This window comes from Cornus florida, unplaced genomic scaffold (genome assembly GCF_030987335.1).
Source record: "Cornus florida cultivar Cherokee Brave unplaced genomic scaffold, ASM3098733v1 CherokeeBrave_3.0.0_Hap2_Chr05, whole genome shotgun sequence".
Taxonomy (NCBI): domain Eukaryota; kingdom Viridiplantae; phylum Streptophyta; class Magnoliopsida; order Cornales; family Cornaceae; genus Cornus; species Cornus florida.
Window position 1 is genome coordinate 86,289,274 of NW_026775575.1, and position 11,365 is coordinate 86,300,638.

Consider the following 11,365-nt stretch of genomic DNA (forward strand, 5'->3'; position numbering starts at 1 on the left):
AGCCTTCGAACCCTGTCAAACGCCTACTTTTCAAAGCAGGGTTGCTACCCCCTCCACCAATGCTGGCAATGGGACGCAAATGAGGGCCACGAGACACCCATCCAATAGATTCTATGACTGGACGCCATTTGACATCGAAGAAGTCAGACAACACTGACCAATCAAAGGACTCTGAAGGTGATGGAGATGATGATGAAGACAGTGCAACCTCATGAAGCTTATACATCTCTGGTTTCTAAGATTAGTATTGCTAGGATTGATCTGCTCAGATCATTAAAGAGTTGTTTGAACTTTAAAGTTGTGTAACTCGTGAATAACCCCCAAAGCAACTTCTATTGAGATTTCAGTGCTTAATCTAGATATAGGGCTATGATGTACGTTCTGCGACTTCGTCTTGTTGCAGAAAGAACTTCATTTTATATTTGTGTTAGCATATATTGGTTTCAATTTTTATTTATTCAGGTCACCCACACACAAACATGGATTTTATGATTCAAATTTATTTATTTATTTTTAACAAGGCAAACGAGCAAAATAAAATATAAACACTCACAAAAATAGCTCCACTCAAAATATAGATTTGACATGCAAAAATGACATTTTGCATTGGAGATGGTCTAATAAATATGGATGGATTAAAGAAATTGAGAGTAAAATTGGGCCAACAAATGAACACCATTATAATTACTTATTATATACCACATTTGCTTTTAAATCGAGATGCCACATCGGAATACTATTCACTCAAAAATCAACATTGACAAATATTTAAAAATCATAACCACATATTTTCTTTACTTTGTAGATGCTTTTTTAATTATCATGAAAATTTTGAAAAAAGAAGAAGAAGGTTTTTAACTAAAAGACATAACATGTATATATATATACATCATTAATCCGTTTGAATGCATCCTTAATTAACATTAATTGTGCCAAATTACAGTTCTTGTATTCAATCTTGCATCTTCACACTGACTTGTATGGATTTTTCACTTTTCACAATAATAATAATAATAATAATAATAATACCTCCTAAATCCTGATTTAGTAGTATAAGATGAAATTTAATGAGAAAATATAGTCCAAAATCATTACTCAAATGACATGCAATATGGTATTCTTTTAAAAGTTCCATGAGACTTGAGATCCATATGACATTCGTTTTTCTCAGAAATCATAACTTTTCACACATTCAAAACATATGGGCGTTTTTTTTTTTTGTTCCATGATATTTGTTCAAATTCAATAATATGATTTGAGGATCCATATGTACAAGTCAAATGACATGCAATATGTATTTTTTTTTTTGTTTTCCACACATTCAAAAGCATTTTCTTCTTCTTTGTACATTTTTATTAGAAGTAAGAGTTGGTCAATAAACCTAGTGTTTCAGAAAGTTATCACTTTGTAGCTCAATTTGTTGACTTGAAAATACATGGTTCACATATCCTTAGTTTCAATGATTTGCTGGGGGCTGGGGCCTAAGAAAATTTGAACCTAGAATATTACTGAATATATATATATATATATATACATATAATAAAAAATATTAATTATAAAAAATATTTCTAAAATATACTTACAGTGTATATTACATCCTCACATATAAAAAATACTTTTAAAATTTCAATTTGGCACAAATAGGTCCTCAGACAAATTTAAATCCTAAATTGACTAAATTATCTTTACTGAACCACTTTATAAAATATATAAAAATAAATAATTTAATAAAATGACAAAAAATGACACTATTGGAGGAGACAATGGACAAGTAAAGATAAAAATATAAAATAAAAATAAAAATAAAGATAAAAATAAAAAATAAAAAACAAAAATAAAGTGCAAACTAAAAAAAACAAATCTGCTTCAAACTCCGAAAATCAGTGCACACTAATATTGAGAATTTTTTTTAACAGTGTTGGTACGAAAAAAAGAAAATAAAAACAGTAAATAGAAATCTCAAAAAATTCAAATCCTTATTCTACAAATTCTCAAAGTTTTTTTTTAAAAAAAAGTTTAGATATATAAATAGAGAAAAATGTTTTTATTTTATTTTAAAAATTATAAGGTAATGTGCACATAACACCCATATATTATGATATTAGTAACATATATACTCTTTAGGCATTTTCAGAAAATTAAAAGGGCAATTGGAGTATAACAACACTAATTTATGTCAGATTTTAATTAAGGAATATTTGTGCACAATATGAAAAAATTAAGGATATTTTTTGCACATTTTTTCAAATAAGTGGTAAAAGTGTTACCCAATTGTCCCATAATAAAAACAATAAATAAAAGGGTACATTGGAAATTTGATTCTATTGGAGGGTAATTACGTCACTTTGAAGGTTGTCGCAGCGGATAACAGTCCATATGGATAGCCCCATCACCAAAATACTGAAGAATTCACTTTCGACATTGGAGCTGATTGATGCTCAGAACCCATTAGCAATGTCGTCTTCAATCACCACTTCTTTCCAAACCAGGTGAGTACTCAATTCCTCATTTCACTATACATATGTATATAAACATATATACAAATGTATTTATGTGTATAGATAAAATATTTTTTTGATATGTATACCGGAGGTATTCCATTATCCGAGTCACAATTAAAACTTTGCTTGAGTTGTACTTGAATCCTTTTTTATGTTTTGCAAGTTTATAAAGATTTTGATTGCCTAGAAGCATGAGATATGGGGCTTTTATGAGATATTCCCGTCCTGGATAAAATTGTTACTGATTGGATATATGAAAAATGGGAAGAAATTTGTGATTGGTATTGGTCAATAAATGTCAAATTTTATTATAATCCATTTATATTGACATTATATATGATACTGAATGTTCTGAGATCTCAGAACTGTGGTATGCTTACCTCTTTTAGCAAAATATTATGTGTTTCTGCTTAATAGATGGATGTATTTTATTGAAGAAGGGTTTTTTTTAGGGTTGAGTTTCTTATGGTGAAAAAATGAAAACGGCTGAGAAATCTTTAAGCGGGTTTGTCTTTGTTGGTTTATTAGGATTATTATTTGTTACAATGGCACAGTTATAAGAAATTATGGCATAGTTGAAAGGTGTATACATGGTGCATTGCATTTTTTCTCTTGACTTCCAGATAGTGTTAGAATAGTCAGGGTCAAGAATTTCATGGGCGTTATCGACTTTCAAGTTTTGACTTCTATAGTCACTGATAGTGGTATAGTAGATGTACACATGGCATAGTTTTTCGATCTAGCATGCTCTCGTATGGCATGGTTTCCATCTATTATTCTCTTTCTGGAGTTAATTACGCCATTACGGATAGAGGAGGACCAAAGTTTATTTGATGATTGTTCTCTAACAAGGGTCTTGTGTCTTGGAAACTAGTGTAGAACTACTAGAAGTGCTATCTTCGTATGACACTGCAAAAGTGATTTATTTTTTCTTTTTTTCCCCCTAGAATTTTGAGATAATTTTTTTCCTTTCATGACAGCAACTTGAGATCTGTTTTCCTGGGCAATAGAAATGGAATCCGTGTTTCCAGTGTTCCTGTCACTCGTGTTGGTTGTATGAGGAAGACTGTGGAATGCAAGGAATCGAGAATTGGGAAACAACCAATTGAAGTTCCAGCAAATGTGACACTCACATTGGAAGGACAGGATTTGAAAGTAAAGGGTCCTCTAGGAGAGCTTTCAATATCTTATCCACGAGAAGTGAAGCTTGAGAGGGAGGACTCAGGGATCCTAAAGGTAAAAAAAGCAGTGGAAACAAGAAGAGCCAACCAAATGCATGGTCTATTCAGGTGCCCTCAAGCTTTATTTTTTGCTTGCCTACCAGTTCTGCAATTTCATATACATATTTTTTTACTCCGTATTTTGTATTTTAGATCTTCTTTAAGATCTTCTACAAAACAACAAAAATTAAGGTTAAGAAATTTTGCAGACAAAACATGGTCATAATTGTATCCATGTAAATATCTGACCTCATTCCCGCAATTGGTCCATTGGTGGTTATATATTTGAAATTTCTAAAGTAATGGTCAAGGCAACATACTCTTTATTAAGTGTAAGTTGGTTGTTGCTTTATATCTTTGTTCTGTTCTGTCAAATTACGCGATTTGTGAAACTTTAAACTGTAACCAAACACTAGAGAACTATAAAATTTCCCATTCAGAATACAGTTCATGCTCACGGAATATTGCTATTCAGTGGAGAACGTTTCCACTTTCTTTCTTCTTTTCCCTCTTTTTTGAGGGTTTCAAATAAGGGTGGGCCGGGTATAGTAGGTCACTTTATCATTGCAACTGAGTTTGCACTGGATTTTTTTATTTTTCATTAGGAAAGAAAGTTGAAGTGTCTGAGGTGGTCTATCTTAATTGTTACCCTATTCATTTGGCACGATTTTTTTTTTTTCTTTCGTTTTTTTTTTTTTTCCCTTAGTTGGTACTCACACACCCATATATGCCTTCACTAAAGGCTTGAACCCCTGACCTTCCTTTGAAAAGTAGGGCTTGATACCGTTGGGCCATTTGCCCGTTGGTTTTTTCTTTTTCTTTCATATTGCACTGATGGAATATTTCAGAAGTTCAGGTGCTTTGTTGAACATAATTCAGGACTCCTGGATCTCTATGATTATATCATTATTAAAGATACACACATACTTTAGTTTTTTTTAAATTGGTCCGTGTGGATATTCTTCAGAGTTTAGACTAACTTTCAATTATGCTCATAACCTCATACTTGTTTGAAATATTCATTTTTATTTTTTAAGACATGCATGAATGTAACAAACAAAAGAAAGAATGAAAGTATAGCAGTTCTTTGTTGTTCCATGATTTGGTATAATTGGTAGTGGGATCTATCTTCTGTCAGCAATGCTTTTCCCCTTCGTACTCTTTTGGGTGGGCTGAAAACCTTGAGGTTCAATGTAGAACTTCTTTTATAATCGATAATAGGAAAAAGTTAAATGCAGAGTCAAGGGGATGAAAGTACTTTACTCATAGAGAATCCACTATAGATGTCTGTAAGAATTGTATGTTGACTCACATACAATGTAAAACTTTCCATTATCACTAATACTAGAGAAGGTTAGATGCAAAATGATGAAAAACCCTTGTCATAGGGTTTTCTACACCCTTTGTTAACCCTCTTGATGTTATTTTTATGCTTAGGACTCTTACTGACAACATGGTGGTGGGTGTATCAAAAGGATTTGAGAAAAGACTCCAACTGATTGGTGTAGGGTACCGTGCAATGCTAGAAGGAAAAGACTTGGTACTGAATCTTGGGTTCTCTCATCCAGTTAGGATGGCAATCCCAGATGGCCTGCAAGTAAAGGTGGAAGACAACACCAGAATTGTTGTAAGCGGATACGATAAATGTTCCATTGGTGAATTTGCTGCGTCGATTAGGAAGTGGAGACCCCCAGAACCTTACAAGGGTAAAGGTGTGAAATATGCTGATGAAATAGTAAGAAGAAAGGAGGGCAAAGCTGGAAAGAAGAAGTAATAGACATTTTTCTTGTGGTTGTTACATTTATTTTGTCCACTCATTCAGATGCACCCTAATTTGCATTGGCAGTATCAGATGTACTGATGACCACAAAGTGTATCAAACTATCAATACATTTAACAGGTAGATCATTTTGTCTATAATTGATTACATTTTTTGGTAAGAGAACATATTAATTGATCAATTAGTATGGTTGACTTTGTTTAAATATATTGCCATATGCTCCCACAGCCTAGGACAGGAAGCACACCTAAGCCTCAAGCTATTAGCCAGTAGCAACTTCAGTTGACTTCTACAAATAAAATGCAATGAACTCAAACCTGGAAATATAGATATTGGACAAGCTTACTGTGTGTGTGTGTGTTTTTATTAATGTTGGCTGCACAAAATGACTACTATTAAACTTAGAATTGAAGATACTTTTATACTCTTGTTATTAATTAGATTATATGGCTTTGGCTCATCATCATCTTGCCAATTTCATTGCCAACACTGATCTTACTAATAAATCATATTGCATGTGAATCCACCAACCATTTGATTATTGATTATGATCATTCACACCCAACCCAGGTAATTATTAGGTGTTGCCCAGTAGGTGTTTGATAAAAGTATAACCAAAGCTAAGCCCTCATAATGCATAACCACCTAAATGGATTCTCAATGGATATGTAATCTGTGTTACTCCAAAGCACAATGATGAACGAGCAGCGTACAGCTTACAGCCATTGGCGACACGGACCAACCACCTCTGTGGGCACAATTAGCAATTTCTCGTCAAAAACATAAGAGGAATCAGATCTTTTCTGAAAGGAGTCTTGAGAAAAATGCAAATCATCCAATTCTAATGTTTTATGAGAATTGGATGCTTCAATCCAAGTCTATAACATCAAGTGTTGCTGTTAAAATATATATATATATATATATATATATATATATAGAACATATTTGCTGAGCATATCAGCATTGAATCCTCCAACTTACAATATTCATGTCTAAAACATAATACAAAAAACTTAAGATTTTTGTACTCAGAATACTGAACCATGCAAGTCCTGAACTTCTAGAGTTTGTTGGTAATAGGACGATACCGAGCTCTATTGAATATCCCACAGTCCAAGTCCACAATTTCAACAATATGAGACCCTCTCTTCCCAGGTTTGCCTCTCTCAGGAGTTGTACCTAAAGAATTGTCCGATGAACCGAGCAAAGGAAAGCGATGAACAGCACGCCTCGCATTGCATCTTCTTCTCTGGGTGCTGCTGCTTCCTGGCCTTGTATGATTAGTATGGCTCATGCTGCCTTTTGTTGTTGCATTGTTAGATGAAATTCTTGTTGCTTGTGACCTTTTAATACTACACACACCACAAGAGACTGAAACTGGGGCAGTTGGGGGTTTTCTTTTACAAGATAAAGAGGTTTTCTGTGATGTGCATTTCATGGAGTCTAGTTCCCGTGTCATGAGGGTGCTGACCGTGCCAGTGGCCCCAACCCTGACGGAGGAGCCTTCAACACCCCTCATGTCTTCCAGGGTGCGAACCATTTTCTATTACTGTTCCAATCAAACATCTGATTAGATTTTTCTCACAAACAAAAATAAAATATATAGAAGATGAGAAACTATAACACGCATATTTAGTACTGTAAGATAGTTTCTGGGTTCCAATTCTTTAAGAACTAGTAACCATTTTATAACCAATAAGCACTCAAAAGCATGAATTTATTAGAAAATAGGTAAGCTATGTTAGTCAGATCACCATGTAAATGGAATTCTAGTGCCAAATATCCAAGCAAACATAGATAGATCACCCAATTTCACAAGCCTTTAACATCAGAGATTTAGTTTTGACAAGTCAATCATCAAAATTGAGGAATTAGAGTGTTAGCCCAAAAAAGTATAAATTGACATGAACCCAGATATCTAATTAGTAAAAATAAGAAATAAAGGGACAATATTTGGTTTTTTTATGTCCCAACAGAAGTCATTAAACCTGTAAGAAGTCGTCAGCTTCAGATGTTTCTTGTAATCTTCAGATTTATATACAGAAAAGTGAGTTAAGATCAAATGAAGAACACAGATGAAACAACAAGAGGGAATGAAAAGAGGGCAGATTGAGTACATACCATAAATGATACCAAACAAAATCGTAATAATGAGGTAACACAATGCTAGAGAATTTGCCAGACTATTATGAAACTCGACGGTGGTTGGAGACTATAAACATGAATCGTTATGCAATTACTGCCCTTTTTATATTAATTCTCTACAATCAGTTACTGTCCTATTGAATTATATATATATATATATATTTTGGTGGGTGGCTTTTATAGTGGCGGAACTGGCGGGCAATTGGGCGATGCATATCAACAGAATCCGACGGACAAGGCAGTCAAATAAATTAAAGAGGATATGCCTAACCCACACTGAAAATGCATCAAATGGAGCCCACTTGGGTCCCACTTAATGCATCACAAAAACCTTGTGATTTGGTCAGTAAATTCAGTTATAAAAATGCACTACACAAATAAGATGCTTTTAGATCACAATTCCTTTAATTTTTAAAAGATCTTACATGATGCCTCCCTCCACTATTAATAATTCAACAGCCTACATAAAACTAGTTCAAATTTTAACGGCAAAAACTTAATACTCCTATACAAGGGACTATTTAAGGAAAAAAATATATATTTATTTCATACTTTTTGTTAAATCCAAAAAAAAGAAAAAAAAAAAAAAAAACAGAAAAAAGAAAAGAGGAGGATATTTCAAGAATCTCATATGGACAATAGTAGCAATTTGAGCAACGATGTGAGGAAAGAGGTAATTTGCAATATTTAGATAAGTTTTTTTGACTTGAAAATTTGTTCAAAACTTAGTCGCAATAAAAGGTTTCGCTTCAAAACACCATGCTGGCCCAAGAACAATGTGGCCTTACTTATGTGCTACAGACCATTTAGCCTTTTAGCCAACTGCCATAAAGAATAAACTTGATGGACAACCCCAATCTTGTGAAGGTAACCCAAACAAAAAATAATAATTTTATATATTAATTGAGGAATGAAAAATTCAGAATTCATCTACCGATTCCAAATATATATGCCATCATCAAACACCAAATAAGCAGAGATATTAACATGTGGATCACAGTCAATACACCAAACTGGTAAATTTCTTCAGTAGAATTGCCTCTAAAGTAATGGGCAATGGAAAATAGAACAAAATGCAACTAACATACACAGTTCTCAAAGCAACGCCACTAAAAATTACAACCACTGTACTCAATAAGCTACAATGACTATAACCAAAACCTTACAAAGAGATATCCACATTTATTTATACTTCTATACCATCATATCCATCCATCCCTGTTCACCAACCTCTTTACCCTTCCTATACCTGAAATATCAGAACCATAAAACTGTAGAGTATCAAGTAGAGATATAGTAAAACACTGGTTTCAAGTTCCGCAGTTCAACCAATTAAACTAGTTTCCTTGATTAAAAATTACATACATACATACATACATATACATACATACATACATATATATATATGTATATGTATATGACCCTAATTCAGATACAATCATACAACAGTTATACGAGTGATATAGCATATCCACAAGCTAAGCATATAAATTAGTAATTGGAAATACAATCATACAAAAGTTATCTGAACAATGATGAAAACTAGCCATACCTAAGAGCTGGCTTCTTGTTCAACCTCGTCGTGGACATCAGAGCATGACTTCTCAGATTCCTCTGGCTTTTCTTCTCCATTCACACACTAATAATTCAGAAGAAAAGAAAAAAGAAACAGAGAATCATAATCAGTACCAGTGTATCACAGGTTGGAGAAACATAAATTGAAATAAAATGATGAGGAATGAAGAAATAAGATAGTGATAAAAGTATTTACGGATTTCTTGTACTCCTCCATAGCTTTATCATACTCTGCCTTCTTCTTGGCAGCCTTTGCAATGTGAGGAGCTTTCTCCTAAACACAACGTGAAGTTACAGTTACTCAGAGTATTGATTTGAAGAAATGCAGCAAAAACAGAGAAATCAGTTTCTGAAGACTATCAACGGAAAAGAAAACGTTTAACATTTTCATTGAAACTGACTCGTCGCCTCTGCGTGAAGTAACTTGAAATTGAAATAGATCGTTCTGACTCAGAGAACTTGTTTTTCGTGATTCTGTTCACGATTTTGCAATGCAATTGCTTTAATTAAATCTAAAACTACATGATCTTACAGAGTCGGTCATGGATTTCCATTTCAAACCACCAGCTTTTCCAACCTGAAAAGCACAGATCCAGGAATCAATTCACTAACAGTGGACAGGACACTTCCGCTTTGCTAGCTAAGAAATACATGGAAAAAGTTCCAAATCCTTCTTGTGATAAAAACTATAGCAAGTCCAGGAAAAAAAAAATTCTATTAAACAGTCATACTGATTCTAAGCAACAGAGACTAGTTTCGAGTTTTCAACATTTTCGAGAGCAAAACAATAAAAAATGTTAGTTGCTAGATCTTTTCTTTTCTTTCCTCCGTTTCTCAGTAACCAAACGAAAAACATATAAAAGAATTCAATAATCGAATGCAGCAAAATGATCAACTGAGACTGATGAATCGAAATTCAATACTCACAGCTGGAAGCGATTTGTTGTCAGGAAAATTCTCTTTGAATGACTTCCTGAAATCCTCCCTAAATTCAACATCAACAGACAAAAATCAGTATACAAAACAACCAAACAACATCAATAGCATCTCATACGAAACGTGAATTAATCACTAAAAGCAATCTCACATGAAGACGAGGAAAGCACTGGCAGGACGCTTCGGAGCACCAGAGTTCTTCTTGCTCGCTTTCTCCTTCTTCGTGGTTGAATCAGCCTTACGTTTCTTCATTATCCTTCATAACACAAATCAAAACAGACAACAAAAACACAAATCGCAGTTCAAACTTCAAAGCACATCCGAGAAATGAAGCAAAACGGAAACAAAAAACCGGTAGAAACGCAATCAGAACACAGATCGTACTCTCCATCAAGCTTCTTGTTAGCAACAGAGGCTGTTTTCAGTCCTTTCATGGCGTCTTCTGGAACCGAGACTCGAGATCAAGAGAGAGAGAGTGAATAACTAGAGCGAGAGAGAGAGAGCTTCAAAATTTCAAACTCAGCAAGCGTTGAGATATGAGAGATGAGCGACGAGTACAGGGTATTTATAGAAGAACAGTACATGCCGTACTTAAACGAAATGAAATGAAATTGAAATTTAGATGCTAATTTGGTTTTGGCGGGAAGGAGCAATGGAAGCCTGGAAGGCATGGTGGTTACTGAGGGAGATCCACGATAAACGTACCCGTCGTAGTGGAATGACTCGCCAGGTAGTGATGACACGTATTGAATTAAATGGCGCGGCTAATGCTGACTTGCTAGGAGAGTGTGTTTTTACTCTCCATCTGCGAGTATGATATATATATATATATAATACGGAGTATACGCCATTCTGAAACTGTCTGTTACTCCGTGAACTTGATCGTGGTTAACGTGCAAAGGGTGATGGAAAATGGCTCCTACTTGGTTAAATGACCACTAATAGCCTTCGCCCATTTGTCCTCTCAATTAAATGCAGTGGCTTTTAGGCTTTTTAGCATGTAAAATAGGAAATTTTATTGGATACTTAAAATAATTTTTCTATTCCAACATTAACTTTTTATAAATGCAACAAAATAAAAAAAAAAATTAATATTGAGAGCACTGAATTGATGTTTTAGATATGAAATTAGAGAAAATTTTGTTCAAAGTTTGAATAAAGGCTTAGTTTGGATGGAGAGAAAAGAAAGGAATTGAAAGGAGATGGTT

At 33.9% G+C, this 11,365-nt stretch overlaps 3 protein-coding genes across 3 annotated transcripts; 1 reads left to right on the plus strand and 2 right to left on the minus strand.

The window, feature by feature from the left end:
• The first annotated feature begins 2,339 nt into the window (after positions 1-2,339).
• LOC132307356 (large ribosomal subunit protein uL6c) lies at positions 2,340-5,648 on the plus strand. Its single transcript, XM_059805084.1, has 3 exons — positions 2,340-2,489; positions 3,482-3,790; positions 5,159-5,648. Exons 1-3 carry the CDS (start codon positions 2,377-2,379, stop codon positions 5,493-5,495), a joined length of 759 nt encoding a protein of 252 aa, XP_059661067.1. The 5' UTR covers positions 2,340-2,376; the 3' UTR covers positions 5,496-5,648.
• Positions 5,649-6,281: 633 nt separating this feature from the next.
• On the minus strand, positions 6,282-7,845 carry LOC132310311 (uncharacterized). Its single transcript, XM_059808495.1, has 2 exons — positions 7,623-7,845; positions 6,282-7,050 (listed from the first exon to the last, which is right to left on the minus strand). The coding sequence occupies exon 2, from the start codon at positions 7,039-7,041 to the stop codon at positions 6,562-6,564; it is 480 nt and encodes a 159-aa protein (XP_059664478.1). The 5' UTR covers positions 7,042-7,050; positions 7,623-7,845; the 3' UTR covers positions 6,282-6,561.
• Positions 7,846-8,607: 762 nt separating this feature from the next.
• LOC132307358 (HMG1/2-like protein) lies at positions 8,608-10,672 on the minus strand. Its single transcript, XM_059805086.1, has 7 exons — positions 10,542-10,672; positions 10,309-10,413; positions 10,149-10,206; positions 9,754-9,798; positions 9,418-9,495; positions 9,199-9,285; positions 8,608-8,895 (listed from the first exon to the last, which is right to left on the minus strand). The coding sequence occupies exons 1-6, from the start codon at positions 10,589-10,591 to the stop codon at positions 9,199-9,201; spliced, it is 423 nt and encodes a 140-aa protein (XP_059661069.1). The 5' UTR covers positions 10,592-10,672; the 3' UTR covers positions 8,608-8,895.
• Between the last annotated feature and the right edge of the window lie 693 nt (positions 10,673-11,365).

Excerpts from the sequence above, each read along its gene's own strand:
- LOC132307356 (XM_059805084.1), top strand. The coding sequence starts at position 2,377 with ATGGATAGCCCCATCACCAAAATACTGAAGAATTCACTTTCGACATTG. Across the intron at positions 2,490-3,481 it reads ACCACTTCTTTCCAAACCAG|CAACTTGAGATCTGTTTTCC; the intron begins GTGAGTACTCAA and ends CTTTCATGACAG. Across the intron at positions 3,791-5,158 it reads CAAATGCATGGTCTATTCAG|GACTCTTACTGACAACATGG; the intron begins GTGCCCTCAAGC and ends TTTTATGCTTAG.
- LOC132310311 (XM_059808495.1), bottom strand. The coding sequence starts at position 7,041 with ATGGTTCGCACCCTGGAAGACATGAGGGGTGTTGAAGGCTCCTCCGTC.
- LOC132307358 (XM_059805086.1), bottom strand. The coding sequence starts at position 10,591 with ATGAAAGGACTGAAAACAGCCTCTGTTGCTAACAAGAAGCTTGATGGA. Across the intron at positions 10,414-10,541 it reads AACAAGAAGCTTGATGGAGA|GATAATGAAGAAACGTAAGG; the intron begins GTACGATCTGTG and ends TGTGTTATGAAG. Across the intron at positions 9,286-9,417 it reads TGGAGGAGTACAAGAAATCC|TGTGTGAATGGAGAAGAAAA; the intron begins GTAAATACTTTT and ends CTGAATTATTAG.